This window comes from Chiloscyllium plagiosum, chromosome 32 (genome assembly GCF_004010195.1).
Source record: "Chiloscyllium plagiosum isolate BGI_BamShark_2017 chromosome 32, ASM401019v2, whole genome shotgun sequence".
Taxonomy (NCBI): domain Eukaryota; kingdom Metazoa; phylum Chordata; class Chondrichthyes; order Orectolobiformes; family Hemiscylliidae; genus Chiloscyllium; species Chiloscyllium plagiosum.
In genome coordinates, this window is record NC_057741.1 from 17931602 (window position 1) to 17945056 (window position 13455).

Consider the following 13455-nt stretch of genomic DNA (forward strand, 5'->3'; position numbering starts at 1 on the left):
CCAGTTCTTTATCCACCTAGCTAGAACACCCTGCACACCATATGACTTCACTTTCTCCATTAGTCTACCATGGGGGACCTTATCAAACGCCTTACTAAAGTCCATGTATATGACATCAACAGCCCTTCCTTCATCTATCAACTTGGTCATTTCCTCGAAGAACTCTATTAAGTTGATAAGGCACAATCTCCCTCACACAAAACCATGTTGCCTATCACTGATAAGCCCATTCTTTTCTAAATATAAATAGATCCTATCCCTCAGTACCTTCTCCAGCAACTTTGCCACCACCGACGTCAGGCTCACTGGTCTGTAGTTACACGGAATATCCCTACTACCCTTCTTGTACAGTTATTTTGTTTAATTATTTATTGAATTGTAGTATGGGTGAATTTTTTGATTTTTAAAAATTTGTTTTGTATAGTAGTTAGCTTATTGTTATTGTTGTTATACTATAAGATGGTTGTGCTATTTTTATTATAATTTTATAATTTTGTAAAAAATTTAAAAAATAAAAAAAAAAATGTAATACCACGTTTATTTGGAAGCACTAGCTTTCGGAGCACTGTTCCTTCATCAGGTATTTGTCCACCCCAGTCCAACACCAGCTCCTCCACATCACGGCTTCTTTAGAGCAGAGAAGACTGAGGGCGGCCATGATTGAGATGTGTAGGATTATGAGGGGTACAGACAGGATGAATAGAGAGCAGCTATTCCACTCAGTTGAGCAGTCAATCACAAGAGGGCACAGCTTTAGCTTTAAGGGACAGGAGATTGAGGATATTTGAGAAAAAAACCTTTTCACTCAGCAGGTGGTGGGAATCTGGACTCCAATGCCTAGGACGGTAGTGGAGGCTGGAAACCTTACAATCCTTAAAAGATATTTGGATGAGCACTTCAAATATCATAACATTCAAGGGAATGGGACAAACGCAGGACATTGAGATTGGCACACTTTTAGTGGTAGTTACGTCAGTGCAGACTTGATGGGCCAAAGAGTTGTATGAATCTATGAATCAGAGTATTTTCTGTTTAGTGGAAAGATAGTTACTGTGCCAGAGCAGAGAGCTTTAGAAATATAAGCACAGGAAATGCTACAAGTTACTGAACAAGAATATAATTTAAAAGGTTAGTTGATCCTTAGCCTTTATCTCAAGGATATTCAAACAACAGACTAGGAATTTATGCCACAAAGCTCTGATTGGACTGTGAGGAGTATTGTGTTCAATTCCTGGCACCATGTCTCAGGAAGGATACTTCGGCCTTGGAAGGTTACTGTGCATATTGACCATAATACTACATCACATACTGTTACATTGAGGGGACAAGTTATCCAGACTATGTTTGCATTCCCTTCTCTATTTATGGTTGGGGATAATGTAGTTAACATGTTTAAAATAATTAAAGGTTTTGATAGAGTGAAATTATTTCCTCTTGTGAGTGAGTCCAGAACAAGGAGGGATAGCTTTTAAATTATAGATATTCTGTCCAAGCCTGATGTTAAAAAAACACGTCACACGGGACAGCAGTAGACTGAATGTTCCCAAATGCAGTTGGTTCATTGACTACTTCAAAATTGAAGTTGATTTTTTGTTTGGCAACGATATTAAGGCTAAAGGGCCAAGATGACTTGAGTTCAGATACAGAACTGTCAAATTTAATAGAAAGGTGGAACAGACTAAAAAGGCTGAATGTTTACTCCTGCTCTTAAATTATTTTCAACATACAAAATAAACTGCACTGAGTGCTCTCAGCATAATTGCAACCCTCATTTCCCAACATCTTGCAACTTGTACATATCTAAAATATTCCATCATACCAACCACATTCTCTAAATCACTTACAAGAAAGCCAGTAACATGCTCCCTTCTTTCTTGTAGATGGATGCGTAAAACATAAGGCAGTATGTTCTATTCAGTGATCAGATTAATATTCAGTGATCAGATCAATATTCAGTGATCAGAAAAGGCTAGGCCCACTTTTATATCTGCTGTATAGCAAACTGTAATCTGATGATCATTTGCTACAATATCTAGTGAGCCTGAGGCATTGAGCTTAAGGACTGCAATTATCTTCATAGCTCGGAACACTGCTCCCCATTCTCTGATTCTAGTTTAGCTGCAAGAAGTAACATAATCAGTGACAGCCTTCTTGGTAAAGTGAAGCCACCTGAAATATTATTCTTTAATTATGAGATGGGCCCACTGAAGATTTTGGATATGGCCTCATTTTCTCCAATGGTACATCCCTGAAACATATATGGACCACCTATGAGCACAATAAAACATTGCAGTCAAACACCCTCACAAATTTATTGCAAGGCATCAAAATTAACTTGTAGAATGGAAAAAATAACTGGGAAAAAAAGGTTGTGTATCTGTAAGGAATTGCTCAGTCGTTTTAATAGTGTTGTAGTACAGTCCTTTGTGCCTGTTAATGTGATATGTCAGGCACTGGGGAAAACCAATTTCATGGAATGCTCCTGCACTAAGAATAATACTCTAATTGCATTGAGGCTTCCGATTTCTTTCAGTGTATGACCTGGATGCGGTGAGAGCCCATTGCAATCGGATAGGCAGCAGACATCCGGTGCAGAATGATCCAGACATACCATCCACTGTATTGGACCCTTAGACATTCAATATGTTTCTGTAGAACAGATGAAGTGTGAACAAATTTCTAGATCAGCGTCTCTTTGTACATTCTTAAGGAACACAATGCATGTTGCTCTGTAGCATATGTTTAAAAAGCAAACTCCATAGTACATTATTGATCGTTTTCCTGTGAATATAAAGTGCTTTATTTTGATTGTTCATATACTGTCCAAAAATATTTACCCTATGTGTTTTACAAAATGTCCATAAACAAATATCAGCAGATTTTTAAATGCAATAGAATTAAACCAAAGGCATGTTGTCCAAAGAGCCTCATTTCATACCAAATAGTATTTTTAAAAAGGAATCCCTTGTTGAAAATTCATGTTTATGGCATCAGTTCTTATGTCATTAACGCAGACTCAGCAGTGGAGGGAAATCCTTCTATGATTTGGAGTAATGTGTTCCGAGGAATCATGCAGCACGATCATAACTTTGTTTGACTATCATCATTGCCCTTTGCAGCTGCTCGTAAGTCACAAACATTATCACATTCCAGCTGCCAAGGCGCAGATAAGAGGGAAGAAATCTACAATAGAAATGAACACTGATAGTGAGTCCAGAATGTTTAAGACATGGTGGGAGAAGAAAACAACAGTTATATTACTGTTACAGGTCGACTAAGTTGCATATTAAGAACTTCAAGTTAAACTATAAGCTACAGTGATCTGATAAGAGAATGTGGATTCAGCCAAGAACCTCTGAGAAATTGGACAGAGAGACCTTTGGGTTCAGGTGCATAATTCCTTGAAAGAGGTGTTACAGGTAAACAGGGTGGTGAAGAAGGCATCTGGCACACTTGCCTTCATTGGTCAGAGCATTGTGTAGGAGTTGGGACATCATGTTGTGACTGCGCATGATATTGGTGAGGCCACTTTTGGACTATTGCATTCATTTCTGGTCACCCTGCTATAGGAAGGATATTATTAAAATGGAAAGGGTTCAGGAAAGATTTACAAGTATGTTACGGTTTGAGTTATAAGGACAGATTGGATAGGCTGGGACTCTTTTCCCTGGAGCATAGGAAGTTGAGGGGTGACCTTACAGAGGTTTATAATGTCATTAGGGGCAGAGATAATGCCAACTGCAAAGGTTTTTTTCCTAGGGTAGTAGAGTCTAAAGCTAGAGGGTATGTAAGGTGAGAGGGGAAAGATTTAAAAAGGACCTGAGGGACAACGTTTTCACATAGAGAGTGGTGCATTTGTGGAATCAACTGCCAGAGAAAGTGGTAGATGCAGGTACAGTTACAATATTTAAAAGACACTTGGAAGGTACATGAATAGGAAAGGTTCAGAGGAATATAGGCCAAATGGAGGCAAATGGGACTAGTTTAGTATGAGAAATCTGGTTGGCATGGACAAATTGAACCAAAGGGTCTGGTTCCGTGCTGTATGACTCTGATTCTATACAATAGAAAAGACAATAGCTAGACATATACTATGATACGTTAGGGGGCTGAAGAGAGGTTTGGTACATGATGCTTATTGTTTCTCATTCATGTACGTGATCATGCTAATATTATTGAGCATCATGCTAAGATTCTGAACAATGGCAAGACTAATGGGATTTTCTAGATTTGAAATATCTCCTGCTCTGCTTAATACCAGTATGAATCTTTAATATGTAAATATATTCCTGATTTCTCAATTATGTAAGCTGGTGAGTAGTTGAGCCAGGATATCCTTGGTTTTAATCCTTGGTCTATACTGAACTTGTTTATTTCAGCTGGGCCAACAGGGATATTAGTGCAACTGAGTCTCAGTATGACCCCTAGTCTGGGAGAGAAGATTAGCCAGGTTTCTTACTCCTGAACCTACCCAGCAGTGCCTACTACAACCATGCATCAGAACCAAGTTCAGCTACAATGTCCCTTGTTTGAATCATCAGTTGAGACTGAGTAGCTATGTGATCCTGAGAAACTGACTCCAGTAAGGAAGCAAGGGGAGAAAATCAATAGATAAAGCAAAACACCAATTAAATGTAGATATAGGATGTTTAACGTAAGACGAATGTTTGAGGACTCTGGGTCTATACTTGATGGAGTTTAGAAGGATGGGGGGGATCTAATTGAAACTTACAGAATACTGAATGGCCTGGACAGAGTGAATGTTGGGAAGAAGTTTCCATTGGTAGGAGAGACTAGAACCTGAGAGCACAGCCTTAGACTAAAGGGAATACCTTTTAGAATGGAGATAAGATGAAACTTCTTCAGCCAAGAGTGGTGAATCTATGGAATTCACTGCAACAGAAACCAGTCAAGGCCAGGTCATTGAGTATATTTAACACTGATACAAATACCTTCCTCGCTGTCAACGGCATCGAAGCTTACGGGGACAAAGTTGGAGAATGGGGTTGAGAAACTTATCAGAGCTGAAAAAGTGTTGCTGGAAAAGCGCAGCAGGTCAGGCAGCATCCAAGGAGCAGGCGAATCGACGTTTCGGGCATGAGCCCTTCTTCAGGAATGAGGAAGAAGGGCTCATGCCCGAAACGTCGATTCTCCTGCTCCTTGGATGCTGCCTGACCTGCTGCGCTTTTCCAGCAATACTCTTTCAGCTCTGATCTCCAGCATCTGCAGTCCTCACTTTCTCCTGAGAAACTTGTCAGCCATGATTGAATGGCGGAGTAGACTCGATGGACTGAATGGCCTCATTTCTGCTCCTGTGTCTTATGGTCTTATATACTTTTCTGTTAATTAAATTGAATGAGATTAATTTACCCTTTGTAAAAAGCTGTTGGTCCTTCATTACTCAGCATTTTCCAAGCACAATTGAGCGCACTCTTGTAGTGTCCAGGAGCAGAGTTCATGTACCTCGTCTTTACCACATCAACAGGAGAAGCTGCTACTGTTGCACAAAACCCTGCACCAAAGGCTGAGAGGAAGTGGCACGGAAAGTTATCTACAAATTAAAACAAATTCTGATCAATTTTCGAGTTTGCATCTGTTAAAGTGAAGACACGAGATTATAATCAACTTGTACCTTCTGTGTAAGGAAGAGTATACTATGGCGTTGTATATCTGGATGGGGTATCAAGCTTTCTGGATTAAATTTAGCATTGTGAAAATGTGTGCCTTTACGATGTGCTTAATTAAAGTCTCTGGCTAAGCTCTGTGTTTTGTTGCAGAAGCTTAATGAAATGAAAGTTGGCATTATTCAGTACTGAATAATTTTATACACAAACTTAAAATAATAGGAGTAACCTAAATATTAATAATGTAAAACATAATGGGAGAAAAGGATTTCCGGTTCATTCTTTGTTTCTCTTAGTCTCACTGTGAATCAAGATTTGTTGGTCTGGTAACATTCCAGAAATCATGCATGCTTACAAGAGCCAACCATATATATTTAAACAGGAAGTTCTTTATTTGAAAGACAATTCTCTGAAAGTCATGTGGATCAACATCAGTCCTATCTCAATGGTGAGATTTTTAGTCACATGTCAAGTTAGCATCAGGTACAGACAGTAGAAATCAAGTGAATCCCGAGAAGAGTATAAAAGCAGTAGGAGTATACTTAAGAGGGAAATCAGGAGAGCAAAAAGGGGACATGAGATAGCTTTAGCAAATATGGTTAAGGAGAATCCAAAGAGATTTTATAAATACATTAAGGACAGAAGGGAAACTAGGGAGAGAATAGGGCCCCTTAGAGATCAGCAAGGCAACCTATGTATGGAACCACAGGAGATGGGGGAGATACTAAAGGAGTATTTTGCATCAGTGCTTACTGTGGAGAAAGATATGCAAGATAGAAAACATGGGGAAATAAATAGGGACATCTTGAAAAATGTCCATTTTACAGAGGAAGAGATGCGATATCTTAAAATGCATAAAAGTGGATAAATCCCCGGGAGCTGATCAGGTGTACCCTTGAATTCTGTGGGAAGCTAGGGAAGTGATTGCTGGGCCTCTTGCTGAGAAATCTGTATCATCGATAGTCACAGGCAAGGTGCTGGAAGACTGGAGATTGGCTAATGTGGTGCCAAGAAAAGTGGTAAGGACAAGCCAGGGAACTACAGACCGGTGAGACATCAATGGTGAGCAAGTTTTTGCAGCGAATCGTGAGGGACAGGATTTACATGTATTTGGAAAGGTAAGGACTAATTAGAGATAGTCAACATGGCTTTGTGTGTGGGAAGTCACTAACTTAATTGAGTTTTTTGAAGAAGTAACAAAGAGGATTGATGAGGACAGAGTGGTGGACGTGATCTGTATGGACTTCAGTAAGTCATTCGACAAGGTTCCTCATGGTAGACTGGTTAGCAAGGTTAGATCACACAGAATACAGGGAGAACTAGCTATTTGGATACAGAACTGGTTCCAAGGTAGAAGACAGACGAAGGTAGGAGGTGTTGCAGGCCTGTGACCAGTGGTGTGCCACAAGGATCGGTGCTGGGTCTACTGCTTTGTTTCATTTATATAAACTTTTTGGATGTGAACAGAGGAAATATGGTTTGTAAGTTTGCAGATGACACCAAAATTGGAAGTGTAGTAGACAGCGAGGAAGGTTACTTCAGAGTAGAATGGGATCTTGATCAGATGGGCCAATGGCTGAGGAGTGGCAGATGGACTTTAATTTAGAAAAATGTCAGGTGCTGCATTTTGGAAAGGCAAATCAGAGCAGGACTTATACACTTAATGAGGAGAAAGTGAGGACTGCAGATGCTGGAGATCAGAGTCAAAGAGTATGGTGCTGGAAAAGCACAGCCAATCAGGCAGCATCCGAGGAGCAGGAGAGGAAAGGCTTATGCCCAAAGTGGTTGATTCTCGTGCTCCTCGGATGCTGCCTGACCGGCTGTGCTTTTCCAGCACCACACTCTTTGACACTTATGCACTTAATGGTACAGTCCTGGGGAGTGTTGCTGAACAAAGAGATCCGGCAGTGCAGGTTCATATTTCCTCGTAAGTGCAGTCGCACATAGAAAGGGCAGTGAAGAAGGTGTTTGGTTTGCTTACCTTTATTGGCCATTGCATTGAGTATAGGAGTTGGGAGGTCATGTTGCAGCTGTCCAGGACTTTGGTTAGGCCACTATTGGAATAGTGCATGTAATTCTGATCTATTATAAGAAGGGTGTTGTGAAATTTGAAAGGTTTCAGAAATTATTTCAAGGTTTGGAGGATTTGAGCTATAAGGAGAAGTTGAATAGACTGGGGCTGTTTTCTCTGAAGTGTCGGAGGCTGAAGGGTAACCTTATAGAGGTTTTGTAAAGTCATGGGGGGCATGGATAGGATAAATAGACAAGGTATTTTCCTTCGGGGAGGGGGAGTCCAGAACTTGAAGGCATAAAATAAAGGTGAGAGGAGAAAGGTTTAAAAGAGACGTAGGGGCAACTTTTTCACGCAGAGAGTGGTGTGTGTTTGGAATGAGCTGCCAGAGGAAATGGTGGAGGCTGGTACAATTACAACATTTAAAAGGCATCCGAATGGGTATATGGTTAAGAAGGGTTTAGAGGGATATGGATCAAATGCTGGCAAATGGGACTAGATTAATTTAGAATATCTGGTCAGTATGGATGAGTTGGCCCAAAGGATCTATTTCTGTGCTGTATATCTCTATGACTCTAAATATTATTTGTTTGACTCCAGCCGGCACATTAGTACGTGATATTAGTGATAGCCAGGAAAGCTGGCTGGTAATATTGTTATAATATTTATTTTGTTGCGTATATAAATACTGAATAAATTTGATAATTGCAGCAATGTGAAAATGGAGTTAATGTCAAACACAAATAAGACAGTAAAAAGTTAGAAATAAATAGGGAGTTAGGTAATTTCATTCAATGTTATCCATGATAATCTATTATTTTAAGAATCAGAATAAACTTGAATTTCCATGTCTTTTTCACTGCTAAAAACATACACTCCTCTGTCTTGCCCCCACCAAAGGGCTAGATAACTTTTTTTTCACTGGATGTGGGAGGCCTTGACTTATGATCTATCCCTAATTATCCTTGCAAAGGTGTGGGTGAGTTGCCTTCCTATACACCTTGGGGTGTGATTAAGGGCATGGTTAGTTCCAAAGCACAAGACTTCAGTATCACTGCCAGTGTATCAGCAGGGTCCTTTGCCTTTTCAGTATCCAGTGCCTTTAGCTCTTTGTTGATACCAATCTGATACCATGTGGACTGAATCAAATTGGCTGAAGACTGGTATCTGTGATGCTAAGGACTAGAGGAGGAGGCTGAGATAAATCACCAGCTGTCACTTCTGGCTGAAGAAGGATATTTCAGTCTCGTGTTTCGTTCTGATGTGCTGGACTCGTCTATCAGTGAAGACAGAAATATTTGTGGAGCTTCTGCTTCCTGTTACTTGTCTAGTTGTCATAGAGTCATAGAGATGTACTGTGGCAGGACTGCATTGCTTAGATCTGATCCGTTGGTTGCAAGATCACTGAGCAATGTCTGTAGCATATGGCTTCCACTGTTGAGCATGCAAGTAGTCCTGCGTTCTATGGGCTATTGCAGGCTGCAGCGTGACATAGACAGGATGCAGAGCTGGGCTGAGAAATGGCAGATGGAGTTCAACCTGGATAAATGCGAAGTGATGCATTTTGGAAGGTCAAACTCGAATGCTGAATATAGGATTAAAGACAGGATTCTTGGCAGTACGGAGGAACAGAACTTGGTGTTCAAGTACATAGATCCCTCAAAGTTGCCACGCAAGTGGATAGGGTTGTTAAGAAAGCATCTGGTATTTTGGCTTTCATTAACCGGGGGATTAAGTTTAAGAGCTGCAAGGTTTTGCTACAGCTCTACAAAACCCTGGTGAGACCACACTTGGAATACTGCATCCAGTTCTGGTCACCCTAGTTCTGAATTGCTAGATTGGTTCAAAATTTCTCCCATTTTGTGCAGTTCTCGTGTCACACAACAAGATGGAGGGTATCTTCAATCTGAAGATGGGACATTGTCTCCCATCAAGAATGTAATAGACAGATGTATCTGCAATTTATGAAATTGAGGTCAATCAATTTTTCACTCTTGTTGGTTCCCTCACCACCTAGTGTGGACCCAAACTAGTTGCTATGACTTTAGATGGTAGATGGATCTCAGCAGATCTCTTTGTCCATGCTTGACCTGATGTCACAAAATTTCTTCAGGTCCACCGTCAATATTCAGAATTCCCAGGGCAACTTCCTCTTAACTATATACCACTGTGTTGCCATCTCTGCAGGGTTGCCCTGGTGGTGGGATAATGCATACCCAGGGATAGTGATGATGGTGTCTGGGATGTTATTTGTAAGGTATAATTCCATAAATATTACAATGTCAGACTGTTGCCTGATTACCCTGCGAGATAGTTCTTGCAACATTAACATAAGGCCCCAGATGTTAATAAGGAGGACTTTGCTGGGCCAACATGATGTACTTGCCTGTGTTGTCTCTAGTACCTCAACTGATTCTGATTTGTCCGTCTGGTTTCATCGCTTTTCTTACCCTTTGCTGCAGTTAGATACAATTGAATGGTTTGCTGGGCCATCTCAGTGGGCATAGACGAATCAATCACATGGCTGTAGAATCACATGTTGGCCAAACCAGGTAAGGGCGCTAGGCTTCTATTCCCGAAGGGCATCAGTGAATAGGGTTTTTACAATAGTCAACAGTGACGTCAAGGTTCCTTATACTAGTTTTTAATTCCACATTTATTGATTGCATTTATATTTCACTATCTGCTGTGGCAGGTTTCAAACCCATGTCCCTAGAGCATTAACCTATGGCATCTAGATAAGTCCAGAGACACAAGCACTGTGCAACCACCTTGCTCAGTATGGTCCTGTAAATTATGCTAAAAGTTCCCTTGCTATATGCAGAGCACAGCATAAAATTCATGTAGACTGAGCACTGATACTAACTGACAACAAAGAAAATGAGTATGCTTTGACCCTCTTTTCTGACATTTTCTTTCAATCTGCTAGGATTTTTGCAGCCTTTATTGTTCATTTCTGCCAGCGTTCTGCTGATTCTTCCATATCATTCTTTTTGTTAAATTCAAATCCAAAATATAAACTAGAATCTGGTTGACTTAATGCAGCAGAATACCACATGGATTTCACACTATGACAGTAACAAAAATTACTTCCTAGCTTCCTCATTTTGCACTCAAGTGTTTTTATTATGACAAGATATCAACATGATACCCACTTTGCAGCTAAAAGTAGGCAACAGCAAGAAATCTGCACCAACACTTCCAGCTTGATTCAGTTTGCTTAAGGAGAAAGTGAGGTCTGCAGATGCTGGAGATCAGAGATGGAAATGTGTTGCTGGAAAAGCGCAGCAGGTCAGGCAGCATCTAGGGAACAGGAGAATCGACGTTTCGGGCATTAGCCCGAAGAAGGGCTAATGCCCGAAACATCGATTCTCCTGTTCCCTAGATGCTGCCTGACCTGCTGCGCTTTTCCAGCAACACATTTCCATCTCAGTTTGCTTAAGGCAAAGCTACTTACAGTTTAACACAAAGAGGGCACTTCCTCGTCTTTGTACAGAATGCAGCAAAAACAACAAAAGAGGATACTGGAATAAAATTTGCCAAGAAGGTGTTAGCCCACCTGTCAACAGATTTTCCCTCAAAATGGCCTCTTTAATGATGTCATAGGTTACAAGTTCTGAACAGTTGACGATGGCATTCCGAGCAATATTGGGAAAAGTTCCTAAAAGCAGAGACAAACAAGGCATGATTAATGTAAGAGAAATGCATTCCTTTTCCAGGATTTTTCCAACTGGACTTCCGATGCAGGATTCGCCACAATGGAAGTGATTCTGCAAAACAGGCAGGTAGTGTCAGAGTGGATCTTTGCAGAGAACAGGCCCCTGTTTCCACAGCAACAGCTCCCACATTTCATTCAGTAAAATTTTTAAAAGTTCCCAAACCCTCTTTGATAGTTCCTGAAAAAATGTGTGTAAGCTGAGTGGCAGAAGGGAATAGTGTAGCCATTGGGTAAAGGGTTAAGGTGCAAGGAGCCAAGTAGTGATGGAGTAGAATACCAACTGTGGAGTTAGGGAGGCACATCAGCTAGGGTGTAGTGTAACAAACAGGAAGCTAAGGAACTAAGGCAGCAGCTGGGTGAGGGGGTAGAGTGAAGGATTGGTGACAGTGTAGGGTGCAAGGTATGTGAGGTAAAGGTGGCAGGCGGGTGTGAAATTACATTTGTAGATGGATTTTTCACAGGGTAAGGTGGCAGGTGCCAAGTGCCTGAGGCAGTATAACTTGTAGATCAGTGGGTCCGGAGCCAAGATGGGTGAGATGATGGCAGGAGGGTCAGGTTTCATGGGATGGGTGTGTGGTTGGGTGTCTGTGGGTGAGGTGCTTGACTGTTTGCAGGGTGTGAGGGGTGGGATTAAGTGCCTACCCAGTGATGGTGTTTGGGTGTTAGCTGAGAGTGCTGGCTCATTGTGTGTGTGATGCGGGGAGGGGGTATGCCAGATTAATAGTTACCAAGGAATTAGAGCTGGTTTTAATCCTACTGGCTGACTCTTCAGTCTCCAAAAAAGGGTACCAAACACTGCTTAATTGCCCACTGGAAGTTCCAACCTCCTGGGCAATTATTGCATACTTTTGGGATATGATCGGAGACCATAAGATCTGGGCCATGAAGAGATGTTACACACAAATTTGTACCTTTCCACAGTCCTCGAAATCCTTCTTCTCTGGCAATTGATTTATATGCCTGGAGTGTGCCATGGTATCGCTTTGTAACACCCCTGAGGTTCACTTGTGCCTGGAAACGAACTTTAACCACATCGGTTGGTTGAGCCACTAGCACAGCGAGTGCTCCTGTAGTACATCCTGCCAATAGGCGGACAACCATACCGGTATCTGAAGGAGAGGATTTATCATTATTTCACATACACTATTACACCTAGACCGTAATATATATGAAAACATCTTTTGTTCCAAACTGTTTTATGGTAAAAATATTTGTGTTATTCAACAAGAAACACAACTTTCACTTGTCTATAATCCATACCTTACTTTTAAAAAGTCATTAAACTTGCCAAAAGATACTGAACACGGTAACTGCATTCCTTCCATTACTGTACACTGCATTCTAAGCTAATGTCTACAACCACACCCACACCAGATCCCAGCTCCCAGCCCTGCCGAGTTTTCACCATCCCTCCAGACGTCGAACAATTCTTCCGTCGCCTCCACCTCCGAGCTTACTTTCACAATCAGGACTCCCGCCCACCTTTCGAGGACCCCTTCACCCACCTCCAACACACTGCATCCACCTGGACACCCCGCGCTGGCCTATTACCTGCCCTCGACCTCTTCATTTCCAACTGCCGCCGGGACATTAACCGCTTCAACCTGTCTACCCCCCTCCCCCATTCTAACCTCTCACCCTCAACGCGCTGCCCTCCAATCCCTCTGCTCCAATCCCAACCTCACCATTAAGCCAGCGGATAAAGGGGGCGCAGTGGTAGTCTGGCGCACTGACCTCTACACCGCTGAAGCCAAACGCCAACTCGAGGACACCTCTTCCTACTGCCTCCTCGACCACACCAAACCATCATCTCCCAGACCATACAGAACCTCATCACCTCAGGAGATCTCCCACCCACAGCTTCCAACCTCATAGTCCAGGAACCCCGCACTGCCCGGTTCTACCCCCTTCCCAAGATCCACAAGCCTGACCACCCTGGCCGACCCATTGTCTCAGCACGCTCCTGGCCCACTGAACTTATCTCTACCTACCTCGACACTGTCCTATCCCCCCTAGTCCAGGAACCCCCCACATACGTTCGAGACACCACCCACGCCCTCCACCTCCTCCAAGACTTCAGTTTCCCCGGCCCCCAACACCTC

The 13455-nt window shown here is 42.0% G+C and overlaps 1 protein-coding gene across 2 annotated transcripts in view; it reads right to left on the reverse strand.

Annotated features, from left to right (window-relative positions):
* Positions 1-2769: 2769 nt before the first annotated feature.
* The window catches only part of ucp1 (uncoupling protein 1), a 15023-nt gene continuing 4337 nt past the window's right edge, over positions 2770-13455 (reverse strand). For both annotated transcript variants that reach the window (XM_043674138.1, XM_043674137.1), the window contains exons 4-7: positions 12265-12462; positions 11195-11296; positions 5371-5551; positions 2770-3183 (exon numbers count right to left, since the gene is read on the reverse strand). In XM_043674138.1, coding sequence (XP_043530073.1) covers positions 3069-3183; positions 5371-5551; positions 11195-11296; positions 12265-12462 — 596 coding nt within the window. In that variant the 3' untranslated portion in view covers positions 2770-3068. The remainder of the gene's footprint in view (positions 3184-5370; positions 5552-11194; positions 11297-12264; positions 12463-13455) is intronic.